The sequence below is a fragment of the Mustela lutreola genome, chromosome 2, assembly GCF_030435805.1.
Source record: "Mustela lutreola isolate mMusLut2 chromosome 2, mMusLut2.pri, whole genome shotgun sequence".
Classification (NCBI taxonomy): Eukaryota; Metazoa; Chordata; class Mammalia; order Carnivora; family Mustelidae; genus Mustela; species Mustela lutreola.
Window position 1 is genome coordinate 16,247,167 of NC_081291.1, and position 17,780 is coordinate 16,264,946.

Sequence of the window (17,780 nt, forward strand, 5' to 3'; positions counted from 1 at the left end):
GGACCTCAAAAAAAAACCCAAAACTCTATTGGAAGTATATTTGGGCAGACAGTAAACTCCAGTTATTTCAAGTGTACAGTAGTATTACACATGTTGACGTATTTTTACACCCACAAAACCATCACCAGTACCAAGATGGTGAACACCTCTGGAAAGTTTCAGCAGCCCTGACCTTTTCCCCTCTGTGGAAGTTAACCCATAACTCTCATGAGATCCAGCCTTTCCATCTCCAGGGAGTCACCTAGGAGAAATGAAGGGGTACATCTGCCTCAGACCTGTACAGGAATGTTCGCAGAACCTTCATTCATAATACCCCAAACCAGAAGCAGCTCAAATGTCCAGCAGCAAGTGAATGGATAAACAGATCCGCTGGAATACTATTGGGTGTTATAGAAAGGAATGAACTCTTGTATTTGGTTTGAGTTGAAGACTCCCATATATATATATTTTTTTAAAGATTTTATTTATTTGACAGAGATCACAAGCAGGCAGAGAGGCAGGCAGAGAGGAGGGAGCAGGCTCCCCACTGAGCAGAGAGCCCAATGTGGGGCTTGATCCCAGGACCCTGAGATCATGACCTGAGCTGAAGGCAGAGGCTTAATGCACTGAGCCACCCAGGCACTCCAAGACTCCCATATTTAAAGCAAATTTGTCTTTGTTGTATTTTGCTTGACTTGTATTAAAACTGATGGATTTTCATTCTCTTAGCAACCCACCCCCCAGCCCCTTGAGGAAACTAGCCCCATATTAAAGAGTTAGTTATAGATGAACTATAAGAGGATGTAAGTTGCATTTGGATCCTTAAGAGTTGAGAGCTTGTCGTCCGGAATGTGCAGTACCATCTGTTCCGCTGTGGGACTTGTTCCTGTAATCCCAGGTAGCGGAAATGCCATCTGTGTGTCGGAAACGGTGTCGGTGATGGTTGTGGGGATCTGTGTAAGATTTTTCACAGGCAGGGCCAGTGGAATAGCGGAAGTAGAATTTAAAAGGAAAGGAAAAAGCCCTCAGATTGGTTGCTGCACGGACAGAAGTTCTTTCAAAGGAGGCTTAAGACAGTAAATATTAGTGACTGGAAAATACAAACAAAACAAAACAGAAGACCCCACAGAAAGAAAACTGCTTCCTTCCTCAGACCTGGTCAGCTCCTGGAGGGGCGCAAGAGCCCCAGCTGGGCTGCATTGTTTTCACCGTCTTGTTTGTGTAGGGGGTTACGGTTGCCGCAAGCAGCCCTGGACCTTGGACCTCGAGCTCCCTGCTGTTCTGAGTTATCCATGTGTTCTCCAAGGAACCAAAAAGTGTGGTTTTTGTTGGACTCTGGTTACAGGGTTGCATCCGCTCCAAATAGTCTGTCCCAATCCTGATTTTTACCCCTCCTTTATTTCTTATTTTGCAGAATGAGTTTTCTTCTGCCCTCATTCTTTTTTTTTTTTTTTAATGGCATTCTAACAACAAAAACAAAATGCCCAAATGTTAAAGTAGTTCATTTTAAAAATTTTAATGATTTTATTTATTTATTTGATAGAACAACGGGTAGGGGGAGTGGCCGGCAGAGAGAGAGGCAGATGTAGGCTCCCCGCGGAGTAGAGAGACTGATACTGGGCTCGATCCCAGGCCCCCGGGATTGTGACCTGAGCCAAGGGCAGAGGCTTAACCCACTGAGCCACCCAGGCACCTTTATTTATTTATTTATTTACTTTAAGATTTTATTTTTTTATTTATTTGACAGTGATCACAAGTAGGCAGGGAGGCAGGCAGAGAGAGAGGAAGGGAGGCAGGCTGTGCGGGGCTCTATCCCAGGACCCCTGCTGAGCAGAGAGCCTGATGCTGGGCTCCATTCCAGGACCCTGGGATTATGACCTGAGCTGAAGGCAGAGGCTTTAACCCACTGAGCCACCCAGGCGCCCCTAGGCACCTTTAAAATAGTTTACTTTAAACAATTTCCTGGAAATATTTTATTTGTATTTCTTAGTATTTTTAGCTAATACATCTTCCTTACTATGTGTCAGATGTTCTGAGCTCATTTCATCCTCACAACCATGTTGTTCGATTATCTGATATTATCCCTGTTTTATGAATAAGGGAACTGAAGAACAGAGAGGATGAGTAACTTGCCTGAGTTCACACAGCACAGGTAGCCTAGTTCTACAGACTGGGTTCCTGACTACTGTGCTACCTTCTGCACTGTGTTGAATGTAGTAAGTTAGAATTTCATATGATTTTCTTGTGTAAGTCAAACTGGTTTTACAGCAAACCTTGTGAGCTTAGTGCACCAGTGAAAACAGTTGCTGGGAATGTGTCAGGACAGCAAAAACATTTATTCAGTAGCTGGGAAATCAGTTTGATGTCAGATTTAAGCAATGCAGAAACTGTTACGATAATTAGGTTTTTTTGTTTTGTTTTGTTTTTTAAAGAAGCCTGAATTTCATCTGCTGTGGTTATTTATGGTTTTAATTTCTTCTTAGGCACGTCACACCTGAAAAATTTTATGTGGAAGCCTGTGATGATGGAGCAGACGACGTACTTGTCATTGACCGTGTGTCCACGGAAGTTACCCTGTCAGGTAGCTCTCAGCAGTGGGGGGATGGGGCGGGGGCAGGAGCAGCCCAGAGAGACTCTGTAATAATTCAAGTAAACGGATCGGGGGTGTCTCCATGTGTGGCTCTGAGCCTTATCTTATAAATTTGAATTCCTGCTGCCTCATTTGATTTTTATGCCTTTTGTTTTATGCTTCCTCCCTTGTTCTAAAAAGGAGGAATGATCTCGAAAGTTTTACTGTCCGTAAGGATTTAAAAACATAATTATTTCTTTTTTACTTCCCTTATCTGTACTTTAACAGGATCGGTTTGTTGAGGTCAGTTCCTTTCTAGCTGTGAGACTTAAGGTATTGGAGGGCGAGAAAGTTGTTTGAGCAATAAGTGTGCGGAATTTTAACAGCTGCTTTAGGTTTTGAAAATATTCATGACTGAGTATAATTTAATAAATGAAAAAAATATGTATATGTATGTATCATTGACTAAAACTTGTATTGTAGGCAAGTAATGTTCCTAAGCTTTATCTGTCTATATCTTGTCTGTCTTTCCAGTTATATTTCGGTTTTGCTTCTCTAGTGTGTGAAAAGCAATTTTTCCCCCCAAATAAACGATATACTGATTAAAAGTGAAACAGTTTTGGTGATAAATTAGTGTTACCACGTGCTACAACATTTAGAATTTCATATTTCATGTGTTTAAATATTCACCTCTAGAAAGAGTTTTCTTTTTCTTTTTTTTAAGATTTTATTTATTCATTTGACAGAGAGAGAGAGCAACCACAAGCAGGGGAAGCAACAGAGGGAGAGGAGGAAGCAGGCTCTCCACCAAGCAGGGAGCCCAATGTGGGGCTCAATCCCAGGACCCCAGGATCATGACCTGAACCTAAGACAGACACTTAACCGACTGAGCCACCCAGGCGCCCCTCTGTCTTTTTTTTAAGTACAGTTTTTGAGTAACCACAGAGTAGGAATTCAGTCAGTATAAATATCCTTTGAATAGATAAAGTAAAATATGAAAATACTTTGAATAGAATAGTAATGTATAAGAAGGGGATGGCTCTAAATTTCTATTTTCTTAGTTATCTGGTTATTCTGTTAAGTACTATATATAGTTTTCCTTTGACCAGATGGAATTAGTGGTCTGGTTTAGTTTGATAATTTGGCATTTCCCATGTCTGTTGGTTGGTGGCTGCTTTCTCAAGAGAGCTGATTGGTTTTTACCAATGTTAGGGCCCTTCTAAAGTGTAGTAACGCTGCTTCTTTAGACTGTGTTGCTACAACCTGGTGTCCTATAAAAGCTTTAGCACGGATGTGCTTTCAATTATTTTTGACCTTTCAGTGACATTTATTTGTAGGTAGAAATTGCAGATCCATTAGACGGGACAGTGCTAAAGGTCACCAATAATTTGGATGTAAAAAGGACACCAAGTAGTCATCAGTAAACACTTGAAGAAATACATTGACCCAAAGCCAGTGGTGATGAGGGGCTGACTCATGCACAGTACTCAAGTTGCTCTGCAACTTTTTTCTTTTTCTTTTTTTTTTAGCCGTTGGGAATGCAGATCATTGCTCCGGAAAGAGGGATTCTTTTTTTTTTTCCCTTCTATGAACTAACATGTATTCTTAGGAATTATCAGTTTTATTGTTATTATACTCCAGTTAATGTAACTTAGAACTGCATCCATAAATAGTACATTCAGGTTTATCAGATGATCTTGGTATATTCAGGATTTTCTCTAAGCTTTTCACCACACTGGCATTCCCATATTCATCATGTTTGTTAATTGTAGCATAGCGTTGCTAAGTAAATTGAATCACCGAGAGGAACAGAAGTGAACTTCAGACCTTATTCGGAATTACTTTATGCTGAGTAACAGGACTGCCTTTAAGAAATAGGACTTGGATTGACAGCAGTGTTTCAGAATGAGTTCTAGGATAGTAATGAAACTGTGGAATGAGTTCAAGGATAGTAATGAAACTGTGAAAGAAAAATTGTATAGCCACATGAATCGGGGAACCGTGAATGAAACCAGGGAGCAGCTTTGTTCCCCTGTAGGCCTCCTCAGAGACCCAGGCCTTATATGACCCTGAGAGAGGGAAGAGAGGTGATGTGCGTGTCTACAGCAAAATCAGCGCATTTGATGGGGACCCTTACCTTCCCCGCTCTGGGACATTATTCCCTAGAGTTCTATAAATGTGTTTTGTGAAACACGTTGACTTAAAGTTTAACGATTATGAAATGAACTGTATAATCAAAGATACTTTTTTGTTATGAAGGGCATTATTGGTAAAGTCACGGTTAATGGTGGTGGCTCCCTGCACACCTGCATTTCCTTCCTCCTCTGTCCCTTTGGTCTTGCTTCCGTTTCCCGTATTTGTAGAGGTGGAAGGGCAAGTCTCTGTTTGCGTTCCATTAGTTGCATGTTGGTGTTAAATTCATGCCTTCTTCCTCATTAACTTTCTAGTTCCCTTAAATGAACATGGACTTAGTTTCTGGCAAGAGGTTGAATAAATTTGGTTAAAAAATGATCATAGAGGGGCGCCTGGGTGGCTCAGTGGGTTAAACCCTCGGCCTTTGGCTCAGGCTGTGATCCCAGGGTCCTGGGATCGAGCCCTACATCGGGCTCTCTGCTCAGTGGGGAGCCTGCTTCCCTTCCTCTCTCTCTGCCTGCCTCTCTGCCTACTTGCGATCTCTGTCTGTCAGATAGATAAATAAAATCTTTTTAAAAGAAATGACTATAGAAATACCTCATGATTTACTTGCTGAGGATTCAGAAGCATGTTACTTTGGACACCTTATTCTAGATAGGCAGTGGCTTTTATACATCACATGGACATCTTTATTTTATATTTTGCCAAAATGGAGGTCTACGACTCATGAAGGACTATTGCTTTCTTAGAATAAATCATGCATACTAATTTTCATGTAACTACAGAAGTCAAACTACATCTCTTTTTATATCGGTGAGCTGCTTCTATGTGATTTTTTTCTTTTCCTTTTTTTTTTCTCATTTAAAGTCAAGAAAGATGTTCCTCCTTCAGCTGTTACAAGACCAATATTCGGTATACTGGGTACAATCCGTCTGGTGGCAGGTAAGAAAAAATAAGCCAAGATGGGCAAAGAAGTTAATTAAATTGACACAGTATAAGATGAAGGCATACTTCCTATCGTGCTCAAGGCAGTAAATCTGTAGGCTAGATATTTGTCATTAATTTCTAAAAGTGACATACTCCAGATGACAAGTGGTAAAATCGATCAGCCTGAAGGTTCTGTTGAAAAAAGTTTCGTTTTTTATTTTATTTCAACTGAAGTTGAAATCCCTAGTCAACTAGACATTTTTCATAAATTCTAAGAGTGTTTAAGTAAGTAAACATTTTAATGCACTGATGAACCAGAGTATCCTCTAAAGTTAGCCCCATATGGAGGTTGGATATGACCTAGTGTGGGTTAGAGAATGCTACCTGGTTCTGAGTTATTAAGAAGGAGATTTTGTTTACCTAAATTTCATTTCATTGAACTTAAAAAAAAAATTCCTGTACTACCAGGCAGTGTGCTAGATGCTAAGTTATAGAAGATGCCAGGCCCTTTTTTTTTTTTTCCCCTGCAGTTTACAGTCTAGTGAGAGATGTTTTTAGGTAGTAAATCATTGTAGTACGATGTGACAAGTTCCAGGAGAGAGGTGTTCACAGGAAGACTTCCTGGAAGGACACTTGTGCGAAGAGCCTTGAATGGAGCTTAAGAATTAAGTTAGTGGTAAAGGCTTACCCTATTTTATTTGTGGGAGGAAGCAGTAGTCAGGATCATTTTTAGGGTATTATTCCTGGTGCTGTGATGCCTTCTTAATTCTGGACTGTTCATCTTCGTGATCCTGCAAGGACCAGATAGTGATATCACCCCAGCACATTTCTCTGCCATTTATAATGACACAGAGGCCATAGGGGTGGTGTAGACAGGACATTAACCCCTCTCCGGGAGTGGTCAGATCTCATGACACATGATGCTTTAAGCTACACGCCAGGAAACGCATTAGCAGAGGCCTATATGCCAGAGAGGGAAAGAAGCGTTTTCTGACTTTACTCTCCCATCTGGTAAGATCACTGCTTTTACTTTTATTTTTTTGAGAAAAGATTTGAGTTTTCAGTAGGATCTCTTCTAAATAATGCCCTGTTCTTTCTATTCACAAATCCTAAGATTTCCTTTTAAAAAAAAAAAAAAAAGTCATAGGCCTTTCATCTGTGCGGCCCTGTGCGGTCTGACTGTTGGCCTCTTAACTGTGTAGAGTGCCACTATTGGCCTTCGAGTCGCCTCCTTTCTAGTCATGTTGTGTGTGTTTTTTGCAGGTAACTATCTAATCGTTATTACCAAAAAGACAAAAATAGGGGAATTTTTCAATCATGTCATCTGGAAAGCAACAGATTTTGACATCCTTTCTTATAAGAAGACGATGTTGCACTTAACTGATATTCAGGTAAGAACCGAAATCACTTGCTGACGTAAATCAAAAGCTGACGTCGTTGAGACGCTGGGGGCAGTGGGACAAGGAACACCGGATGGATTTCTTTTAAGCCCAAGGATTTCAACAGTCCAACAAGCAGGGTTCCTCTACACACATACTTTCTAAAAGTCCTTTCTGTATCTTACTGTTGTTGGTTTGTTTGTTTTTAAAAACTGACTCAGATTCTTGAGTTTTGAAATTTCATATGTAGAGAAAAGGACAAACAGAAAAAGCGCCTATAGCCAGCAACCAGAATTAACCTCATATCCTTTTCGCACAGAAAGAAAATGTGAGATGCCTTTGAAGTTCTGCTGACCCCCTCTCATTCCCACCTTGTCCAGAGAAAGAATTTTCTTTGCGTTTGCTGCATGGGGACAGCAGCGTGTGTGTGGATGTCCCAGCGGCACCCCTTTAGCACGAATCGTGTACGTGCGTCTTTCAGTTAGTTACCCTACTTCAGGTGTTAGGGAATGCAGTCCCCCAACAAAGCGGTTTAAATTTCAGTTACCATGGTACGTGACATCAAGCACTGGCGCAGCAAGCTGGAATGCAAAGGAACAAAAAAGCAGCAGCTCTAGGAGGGAAGTTGGGGTTGAACCTGGGTTGGGTAGAGAAGCCTTGGCTGACCCTGGGAATGCCTGTGCTTGCCCTTCACGAGGCTCTCGGTCTGCAGCCCGGGGTCTTAGTGAAGGTGAACTTCTCGACATTCGTAATGACGTGGTTGTGATGAGAGACTTGAAGATGTCCCAGAGGAAGTGATGCCTGCGATAGACTCCCCAGGAAGGGGACTCTTCGGGCTATTCCATGACCTGGAGAGTGCCAAGGATGAGGTGTCAGGGTAAGAGAAGACAATTAGGGGCACCTGGGTACCTCTGTGAGCAGCCGAACTCTTGGTTTTGGCTCAGGTTATGATCTCAGGGTCCTGGGATTGGGCCCAGCACTGGCCTCCGTGCTCAGCAGAGAGCCCTCTTTCTTTCTCTCTCTCTTCTTCTCTCTCTTTCTCTCTTAAATAAATAAGTACATCTTTAAAAGAAAAAAGAAAAGAAAGGTGTATGACAGGGTATAGAAAAGATACTCCACAGATCAATATGTTCACCCCTATAACACATGGTGTTTAAGGCAATAAAAATGGTTGTATTTATTTAATAGCTCAGTAATATTTACCTGAACCGTTTTTTCTTGATTGCTGTACTTGCTTGTCAGCTGTGCAACTTATTTTAACATTGCCCACTGCATGTGCTTTGCTGGTACCTTTTGTTCTTTAAAAAAAAAAAAAAAAAAAAAAATATATATATATATATATATATATATATATATACTAAAAAAATATATGTATATATATCAGACATTATATATTATCTGAGCCTGAATTAAAAATTTTGTAATATATAGATTTGTAACAGGTAAATTAACATGTTAATCATTAAACATTACCAGACATTATCAATTATTTCTTAAAGTAAGGATAAAAATAAATGTCCCAGTATTCAGCTAAAGTGATTATCAGAAAATAAAACTAAGTATTATTTTACTGGACTTTTTTCTTTAATCCTTGCATTTTATTTCATTTTATTTATTTATTGGACAGCGAGAGGGAACACAAGCGGGGGAGTGAGAGAGGGAGAAGCAGGCTTCCCGCTGAGCAGGGAGCCTGATGTGGGGCTTGATCCCAGGATCCTAAGATCATGACCTGAGCCAAAGGCGGAGGCTTAATGACTGAGCCACCCAGGCGCCCCTAATCTTTGCATTTAAAAAAAAAAGAATTTAATTCCCATCTAGCCCAGTAAAATTTCTTAGGAATGGGGATCATATTACTCCCTTGTTATTTACTCGCTGTGTTATTGGGCCTCTCATGACTTTATATTTTTCACTTGTCAGATGAGAGTAATTACACTAAACTGCAGGGTTTGTTGTGAGGATGAAAGAGAGTCTCTAAAGGGTCAGACATGTGGAAGGTCATCACCTAAGGCCGTGATGTTCTGTTAAAGTAACTTCTGCCCATTAGAAGTTAAAGTTAAGTTTTGCCCCTAAAGGGCAGGGGATGCAGCCCATCAGTTAATATAATAATACCCCCATGCTGTCCACTGAACCTCCTCGGTGGGCAGGAGCTGGCCTAGGTTCTGGGGAGATGGTGAGCGTTCTCCTGTCTCACCTGTGCCAGTGGCATTTAACAGGGCCGGTGGGCTCACAGATGAGGACAGAGTCCGTTTCGAGTCTGAGACACACTGATGTTTTCTTCCCCTTTGTTAACAGTTACAAGATAATAAAACTTTCCTAGCCATGATAAACCACGTCCTGAATGTGGATGGGTTTTACTTCTCAACGACGTACGATTTGACCCATACTTTGCAGCGGCTGTCTAACACTAGTCCGGAATTCCAAGAAATGAGTCTTTTGGAAAGGGTAAGCTTCATCTTTATTTTTCCTTATTTTGCTTTTCTTTTCTTTTTTCTTTTCTTTTTTTTAAGGGATATAGCTCTATGTCATCCATAAAAATATTTACCGCTTTTTCGCAATCCTGGCTATGTCAGACTCACGTGTGGGGTTGAAAACACACTGTGTTTTCAGTACCCATCACAATTGCAAATTCAGGATCCCAGAATCGGTCTGTGTGGCCCAGACAGGACTGAGAACCAGTGGTACAAGAATTGAGAAGTAGAGGCTCAACAGACATGCCGGTAGTTTCCTGAGTTACTAGTGTTAACAACATATTTGTCCTTATAAAATTAACATGCCTCTAGGTGATATTCTTTCTGCAGTGGTTTTTATAACTAGAAAAGTAAGAATTTACTAATATAAGAACTTGAAAAATAGTGATTTAAGGTGGGTTTTTTGGTTGTTATTTTGCCCTGCCCGCCTTCTTTTTAAATATGAGCGTATCTTTAAAACTAGGTCCTCAAATGGTATTATCCTAAAGTCCCTGCTGTTCAGGAACCTGGATGATTGCTGCCTGGATATTTTAGTAACAGACTTTAGATGTGTTTAGGGGTCAGACCGAATTGTAAAGGTTGCTGTCTGTTAGGCTGGCCCCTATGAAATTGCCAGTCACTGACCATTTTCGACCAGTAAAAATGATAATTTCATATGGTCCACCCCAAATCAATATTTTTGTTGACTGGCTCTTTTAAGATTTTGTACTCTAATCTAGGAAAATTATATGTAGGCTTGGACGTAAATTTAGATGTAAGCTAAGCAATCAAGCAATTTGTCTTTTAACTGCAGAGACGGTTGCTTTTAAAAGCAGTTGCTATGCTGTGTTCTCCATTTGTTTACGAGACGTCTCTCAGATGCCTGCTGTGTACCAGTTGCTACACTAGCCAGTGGGGACACGGAACAGAAAGGGTGGTCCCTTGTGGGAGCCTGTGGCCTCCTGGGGAAGCAGAAGTCTGGGCAGTCACAGAATAAGGGACCATCGCTGCGATGAGGCCTATGCCAAAATGGAGTGGGATCCCAAGGGAAACTTGGGTCTCACTCGGTCTGGGGGGAGCTGGGGATGACTTTACAAAGGAGGGTGCTTGTGAATGGAGACCGAAGGCTGTTCTGAATGGGCCATCGTGGTTAGGGGGCAGTGGGAGAGGGAGGGTTCCAGGGGGAGGCAGTGGCAGTGCGATGCAAAACAGACAGGCGTCCTGCACGCTGGGAAGGGAATTTGTCAGCTTCTCAAGAGTCAGAGTTCATGTAGGAAATCGTGAAGGTGACAGATGAACCATACATATCTTAGACATTTTGTCTGACTAAAAACATAAAATTCTACACCAACTGGTCGATTTTTTGGTTAAGGACTAATTGTAAGCTTTTCTTTGTTTTGGCTTCCTTGATCTCTGTGGAAAGTACATCCCTTTCACTTCTCCAGTTTGAACCGGTAGAGGTTTGGACACCCACAGAGCGGTCTGTTGGCAGAATCCTGTAGATTCTGACCGTTTCTCGGACCTTCCAGAGCTGTCCCTCCTCCTGCGGCTCCAACAGCTGTATTGATTCAGCAGCTTGCCTTTAATTGCTTTAAGTTCTGTTATCATTCAGCTCTCCAAAAAAAAGTCGTTTGTTTTTAAGTCCTGTCTCACTGATGTGTACGACCCTGAGCTTGGTTATGTCGTGATGGCTACCAAGTGCAGCTGGCGGCCTGCGATGGCGAGCGCACACCTGAGCGGCGAAGTGGGCCGCGAGCCCGGTTGTGGCCTCTCCCGGGACTTGGGGGGGGTGGCAGAGTGGCAGTCTATAGGTGTGTTTTGTAAAGAGAACAGAGAGTTGGTCAACCTCCCGTGTTGTTGAGAGAACTTCTCCTGTATTTATAGTGTGAAAGAGCGGCCAGGGATACCGGCAGGTGGTTCCTGGAGGCGCTGCCAGACGCCAGCGAGGGTTAGGCCCTGTTAGAGGGCTGTTCTGTAGGTGACAGCGAGCCCGTGAAGACTCACCAGCAGGGGGCGCCTGGATGGCTCAGTGGGTTAAAGCCTCTGCCTTCAGCTCAGGTCATGATCCCAGGGTCCTGGGATCGAGCCCCGCATCGGGCTCTCTGCTCAGCAGGGAGCCTGCTTCCTCCTCTCTCTCTGCCTGCCTCTCTGCCTACTTGTGATCTTTGTCTGTGAAATAAAATGAGTAAAAATTAAAAAAAAAAAAAAAAAAAAAAAAAGACTCCCCAGCAGACAGGAGACGGGTCGCGTTGGAGAGCTTCTGCCGGCAGCATGTGGAGGGGTGGGTGGGAGGGGCGAGGCCGAGACAGGAGTGGGGGAGGAGGGGCAGCTGCCCACAGTAGTTAGGGCAGATCAAGTGCTAGCCAGGCCTGTGGGAGCAGGGATGTAGGAGAGGGGGCGGATTTGGAAAGAGATGTAGGACTTGGCAGTTGACTACAGATAAGAGAAAGACCGACCCCAGAGGACTCCTAGGTTTCTGCCTGAGCCAGTGGGACAGGACACCCCGAGGAGGGGTGGGTTTGAGGGGAAGACCTGCCTGTAGCCGCCAGGTAGAGACTCTGATTGTGAAGTTTTCGTTTTGTAGAAACTCAGGTTGGCAGATGCTACTTGATTAATTTTATATCTTCCTTCTCAGGCAGATCAGCGGTTTGTGTGGAATGGTCATCTTCTAAGAGAACTTTCTGCCCAGCCAGAGGTAATGGACCCTAATAAAACCTGCTTATCTGTTTCAGTCCAAGTTCTAATTGGCTACACATGTAAAATGGCTGCCTAATCACCAGGGATTTTGGTTATAATTCAGTATAACTTAGGAGCTTTGATAGGTCTGCCTCCTTGCATTGTTCTGGTTTGAAGAAGCCCAATGATTTTAAGCTGATCTCCCATAGAAGCCTTAAAAAGAAGAAATTCTTACATAAAAGAACATTGCTTTCTGTGAGTAAGAGAGAAGGGGTCCTGGTGGGTCAGTAGTGGAGAAATGAGGGGCCCCACGAGGTCCCTGGGCAAATGCGGAACTCTGCATTTGTCTTCAGTCACCCGAGAGAGACACGCACGGATGCCATCTTCCTCTGTCCTTCGTTGGTACAGATGAGGGGGAACAGGGAGGCCCAGCCAGGAAGTATAACACACCACACCTAGGTTCATAGATTTGCCTAGTGTCTTTATTTCTTTTCTTTTATTTTGCTTCTTTTGGAAAAGTAGTTTGAGCTGTAAACCTTAGCACGGGTATCTCTTTTCCCCAGAGCAGTGAAGGTACTATAGGCAAAGACTGACAGGGAGGGAGGTAGATGTCTGGCGGCTTCATGCAGTTTGATTAGTGTTCCAGAACCTGCACACTTTAGTCTAAATGATTGTATCACATGCTCAAATCGTGTTTTAATTGGAAAGACAAGAGTATGTGAGAGACGTTTTTAAAGAAGTTACCCATGAGTTTCATACCTTATTTGTATATTATCTCCATAACACCCGCATATTGTTACATAGTGTAAGTATGTTTCATGCAGTGATTCTTTTCATTCGAAGAGCATGTGTTTTCCTCAGCGTCCTGTCTCTCTTCATTTCAGGTCCATCGGTTCGCGCTTCCAGTGTTGCACGGCTGTATCCTCTCCAGTTGTCTACCTGTCCTCAGTTCTGTATTAGTATGAGGCCGATTTAGGAACAATCCCATTCGGATGAGGAGAGTGTTTTAGAATGAACAGAAATTGCTCTTGATAACAAAATCAAACCCATTACCTTAAAATTTTAGAATATTGGTTATAAATGATACCCCCTTCCATTTTTTAAATGAACTTTTTTTTTTCAAGATGTTATTTATTTGACAGAGAGAGAGATCACAGTTAGGCAGAGAGACAGGCAGAGAGAGAGGGGGAGAAGCAGGCTCCCTGCTGAGCAGAAAGCCTGATGCGGAGCTTGATCCCAGCCGAAGGTCCCATGACCCGAGCTGAACACAGAGGCTTAACCCACTGAGCCCCTCAGGTGCCCCTTTATTTACCTTTAATCTAATGCTTTAATAAGTTTCTGGGTCACACAGTTTCAGTGTTTGAAGTACATACAGACAGCTGGGCAGGAACAGCAACCTCGAGGCAGGGCCATACCTAGGCGACGACTATGGATGGACAGGAGGGATCCAGCTCAGGGAAGGAGCCAGGTCTGGGGCATCCAGGGCCCTGCAGGCTCTGTGTGAGCTGTAACGGTGATCCAAGTGGACATCGGCATAATAGGACAGGCTCACTGTGACAGCGGTGTGGAGAGCGGGCCAGAGGCGAGCGTGGGAGGGTACCAGGCTAGCTAGAGGCAGTTGCTGTAGTGCAGGCCTGGGGCCAGGATGGTAGCAGGGATGGTGGTGGAAATGATCAGGCTCTAGATCTGTCTTGAAGGTAGAGCTTACAGAATTTTCTGAAAAATTGTACATGGGCTATGGAAGAAGAGGGTTTAGTACGAATCTAAGGTTTCTGGCCAGAGTACGTGTAAGGAAGCCAGCCAGCCAGCCATCGATGTGTGGAAGCGTCTGGAGGTGGGGGTGAGACCAGAGTACCCAGAGTTCCATCGGGACACGCTGACCTTGAGATGCTCTAGCTTCCAAGTCGAGATGTCACAGAAGAAGGTGGAGTAATGGGGCAGGAGTTTACAAGGGAAGGTCACGGTGCAGACATAAATTTGAGAGTCGTCTGGGCACAGATGGCGTTAAAGCCATGAGGCTGATGAGTTCATCAGAGGAAGGAAAGCATCTAGAGAAAAGCAAAGGCCTGGAGAAAGAAGATGGCCTGAGGGAGTTCTAGACGGTAAAGAATTGCTGAAGCCACACACTGCAGACCTCAGTGAGGACGGGGGTGGTGGAGGTTGGGGAGTGCTGGCGCGAGTGAGCTGGAAGGACAGGAGAAATGAGGGTGACCCAGCGAAGGGCAGCGAGGAAGAGGGGAGCCACCCAGGTGAGCGAAGCAAACGGAGACTGCAGGCTCGGGATAATCAGCTGATCGGGTGCTGGTTGGTTCAGTGTGAACATTTGAGAGGGAGATTATGTACGTGCTCCCCTGACTTGCCTCCCCAAATGGCGGATATGACAGATGAGAAGGTTTCGCAGAAGGGGAGAGCACAGTCACGTGCTGGAGTGATGTCCTCGTGGTGTGTGACAGGTGCACAGGTCCTCCAGCACCGGGAAGGGAAGCGGACAGGTGGATGTGGACGCCAGTTGGTAGAGAGCTGTGGCGGGAGAACAGGGGGATGGCTTTTATTTCCGCAGAGGACCAGGAAACTGTGTCAGCTGGGTGAGTGAGAGGAGGGAGGAGTGTTGGAGGCTGAGAAGGTATGGCAGGGGCATCCAAGTGGGAGTGTGTGGCCCTGGGCGGAGCTCACTGATCCAGACCGGAGGTGTTTCTGTTCTGTCATGGTGCTGGGCTGCTCTGTGGTTTTTATTTTCTTCTTGTTCCTTCCATGCTTTCTGGATTCTTTAAAGCGTGTATGTATTTCTCTTGTAATCTAAGGAAATGATTCATAAAGCAGTCACTCACCTTCTGTGCTATCCTTAGTTCTCTAAGGGCAGGCTCATACCTTACTCATCTTTGTGCCCTGACCCAAAATCGGTAGTGGGTAAATGAATGAATAAATACAGCCTTAGATTCTTCTCTAGTGCTGTGGGTTTTAAAGAAAAGTGAATTGGGAGTTCAGGATGAGTCATCGTTAAGTCTGATGGTCCCAGGTCAAGGAGAAGGGTGACTCATTGGAAATTCACATTGCTGGTGTCCGTCAGGACCATCACTTTGAAGAACGATTTGGCATTCTCTTGTGAATTTACCAGAACTTCCCCTTGCATACCCAATATGTCCATATGATGGGTGTTTGCAAGAGTGTTCATAGCACCACTGTTGGATGGAACCAGCACCACGAGTTCCCTCCGAGGAGAGTGAGGGCTCTCGTGGTGTGGTGCTTGCACATGGCACACGGCACCGGGGAGGAGTGGCCTACTGGCTCGTGCTCGCCAAGCATGAATCTTAGGAACTTACTGGTGGAAATAGACAAGGGCTGAAGTTAGTCAGGAACATGGTGCTGTTTTTATAAACTCAAGTCTAAGCAAGCCACGTGTTTTTAAGTCATGGTTGCCTGTGGTGAAATTAAAAAGGCAGGAGTATGGTCTCTTGAGAATAGTTGCTGCTTCTGGGCAAGAAGGCACTTGGACAGGATGTAGAAGTTAACAGATCAGCATTTTGGTACTGTTCTGAAGTTGAAGGGGGTGGGTCATAGATACTTAATTTACTGTGCTGTTATGCTCTATAATGGATGATTCCAGTTGTGTTAAGAAAAAGTGTTACATGTAAAAGATAAGATGAGGGCAAACCCAAACAAATGAGAAAGCAGGAAAGGTAAGGCCTTCGAGACCGTGAAAGAAAAGTGTCTTTCCCCTTACATTATCAAGGGGTAAAGATGAAAAGTCAGAGTAATTCTTAGAAGAGTTTGGCATTTCCTAATAAAATCAGATGATGAATCTGCTCCATGACCTAGAGTCCTAGCTCCTTAGAGCCCCTTCCCCAGAATGTTTGTTTGCAGCACTTTTCTGCTAGCAGAAACTGGAGACAACCTGGACAGTCGGCTGGCCAGACTAGCGTAGCCCGTCTTCACCCAGTGGAATAGAATCCAGCCCCAGCAGTAAGGGAGCCCTAGGCACGTGTTGCTGAGCAAGGGCCAAAAACATACACAGTATGATCCCTTTTAGGTAAAAAAAAGTAAACTGTCCAGTCTAGCCAGCAGATTGCTCAGCGGCAGAACTAGAAGGACCAATGAGGGAGTGGTGAACCGAGTGGCTAGCGGTCTGCCCGTGGACTGGATACGGAGAGGTACCCACGCTCGGTGTTTCAGAGCTGCCAGGGGTGTGTGGGGTGGATGCCTGAGCGGGTTCCGTGATGTTTGTTATGATCAGACAATATTTAATGGAAACACGTCATTTTAACCAATTCTGAGTATATAGTTTAGTAAGAGGCATTGCCTTCCTAATCAAGCCATCTCTCTCCCCACAATGGGAAGCAGTAGTTCCCTAGATATGGCTCTTTTTGCAAATATTTAGATACATTGTGTATTATTTTCTATTATACTTCCTAATAACATAGTTTTAAGAGACCTGCCATCTCCAGAGGCTTTCTGCAGCCCTTCATTCTGGCACAGAGGTAGAGAGGCGGGGCCCTGAGGGTTTGCCTTGTGCGTTGCTGAGTGGTAGCAAGCAGGTGGACAGCGGGTACCCTTTACCAGTTGCTAGGGAGGTAGTTTTAGATTAAGAAAAGCTTTGGGGGGAGATACTGTTTTTTTCTTACTCGGTTTCGCTTTTCCTGTTTCAAGGAAAAGGTAGAGTCAGAATTTGTTTCTGGATAATCCTTAAATCACAGTTGGATCTGTAAATCTTCATATGTATACCAACTGTTATCACTGATTTGTATTTGTAGTTATACATATATTTCTGTGGTTTCTTTAATTGCAGTAGCCTAGCACCCTGCCCTTTTCCATTTCTTATTTGAAGGCAGAACTACTTTATGTTTTTCATTCTAAGCAGGGTCTTTTGGTGTTGTAGATAATTTACTTTTAGAAAGTGGTTGAGGATAGCAGGGAAAAGAAATCATATTTTCAAAATACAAACAATATAATCAACCCCTTGAACATACTGTCTATATATCATTATAGGACTACTGACTTGACCAGACTTCACAGTTGAATATTACAGTAGTAAAGGCTTGCGAACATTCCTGAAGAACCCAAAAAGATTGTACATTCTTGGTTCATTTTTCTCTTAAAGACAATGTTGTTCTTTCCAGGGTAAATAGGTTCAGATGTCCTCTGGAAACAATACCTATGATTTCTATAAATGTTAATATTTTTCTTAACCTAGCTAAGTTATTACTATGCACTCGTGTTCTATTAATGGAAAATACTTTGACTGGATTCTCATCTCAAGGAGGAGTTGTTTCAGAGCCGGTGTGCGCTATTACGTAAGAGGTGAGATTGATATTGTGAGCGTGATTCAGTACTGGGTTTTATCTGTCACTAATTAATGTTTTGTCATACGGTGACATGACTATAACCTTTTGTATTTCATTTGTTCCCATTATCATTTGATAGCCTCACTAAGTATTATCTCCTGCTTCATTATAATAATTAGGTAGGTTTTCTGTGCTTGACTGCAGCTACTGTAGTTAGTATGGCAAATGTTAATGAGACCCATAGGTTGCTTCTTATTGCTTTAAGAGGAATTACTCATGTGGTTCGCTGGATGTCTGAAAGCTAGTTGAACTCAGTGTAGTTTCAGCAGCCTAAACTCACACCAGAAAGTATTTTATTACTCTTGGTTTCTTTGTATGCATAAAGCTAGAC

At 43.4% G+C, this 17,780-nt stretch overlaps 1 protein-coding gene across 2 annotated transcripts in view; it reads left to right on the forward strand.

Moving 5' to 3' along the window:
- SACM1L (SAC1 like phosphatidylinositide phosphatase) overlaps positions 1-17,780 on the forward strand; it is a 60,381-nt gene that overhangs the window by 16,118 nt on the left and 26,483 nt on the right. Inside the window, exons 2-8 of one of the 2 annotated variants that reach the window (XM_059160680.1) lie at positions 2,463-2,560; positions 5,549-5,623; positions 6,872-6,999; positions 9,280-9,429; positions 12,070-12,129; positions 12,995-13,028; positions 17,304-17,405. In XM_059160680.1, the coding sequence (XP_059016663.1) occupies positions 2,463-2,560; positions 5,549-5,623; positions 6,872-6,999; positions 9,280-9,429; positions 12,070-12,129; positions 12,995-13,028; positions 17,304-17,405 (647 nt within the window). Of the gene's footprint in view, positions 1-2,462; positions 2,561-5,548; positions 5,624-6,871; positions 7,000-9,279; positions 9,430-12,069; positions 12,130-12,994; positions 13,029-17,303; positions 17,406-17,780 lie in introns of those variants that run through there. The other variant, XM_059160681.1, reaches the window with a different exon arrangement.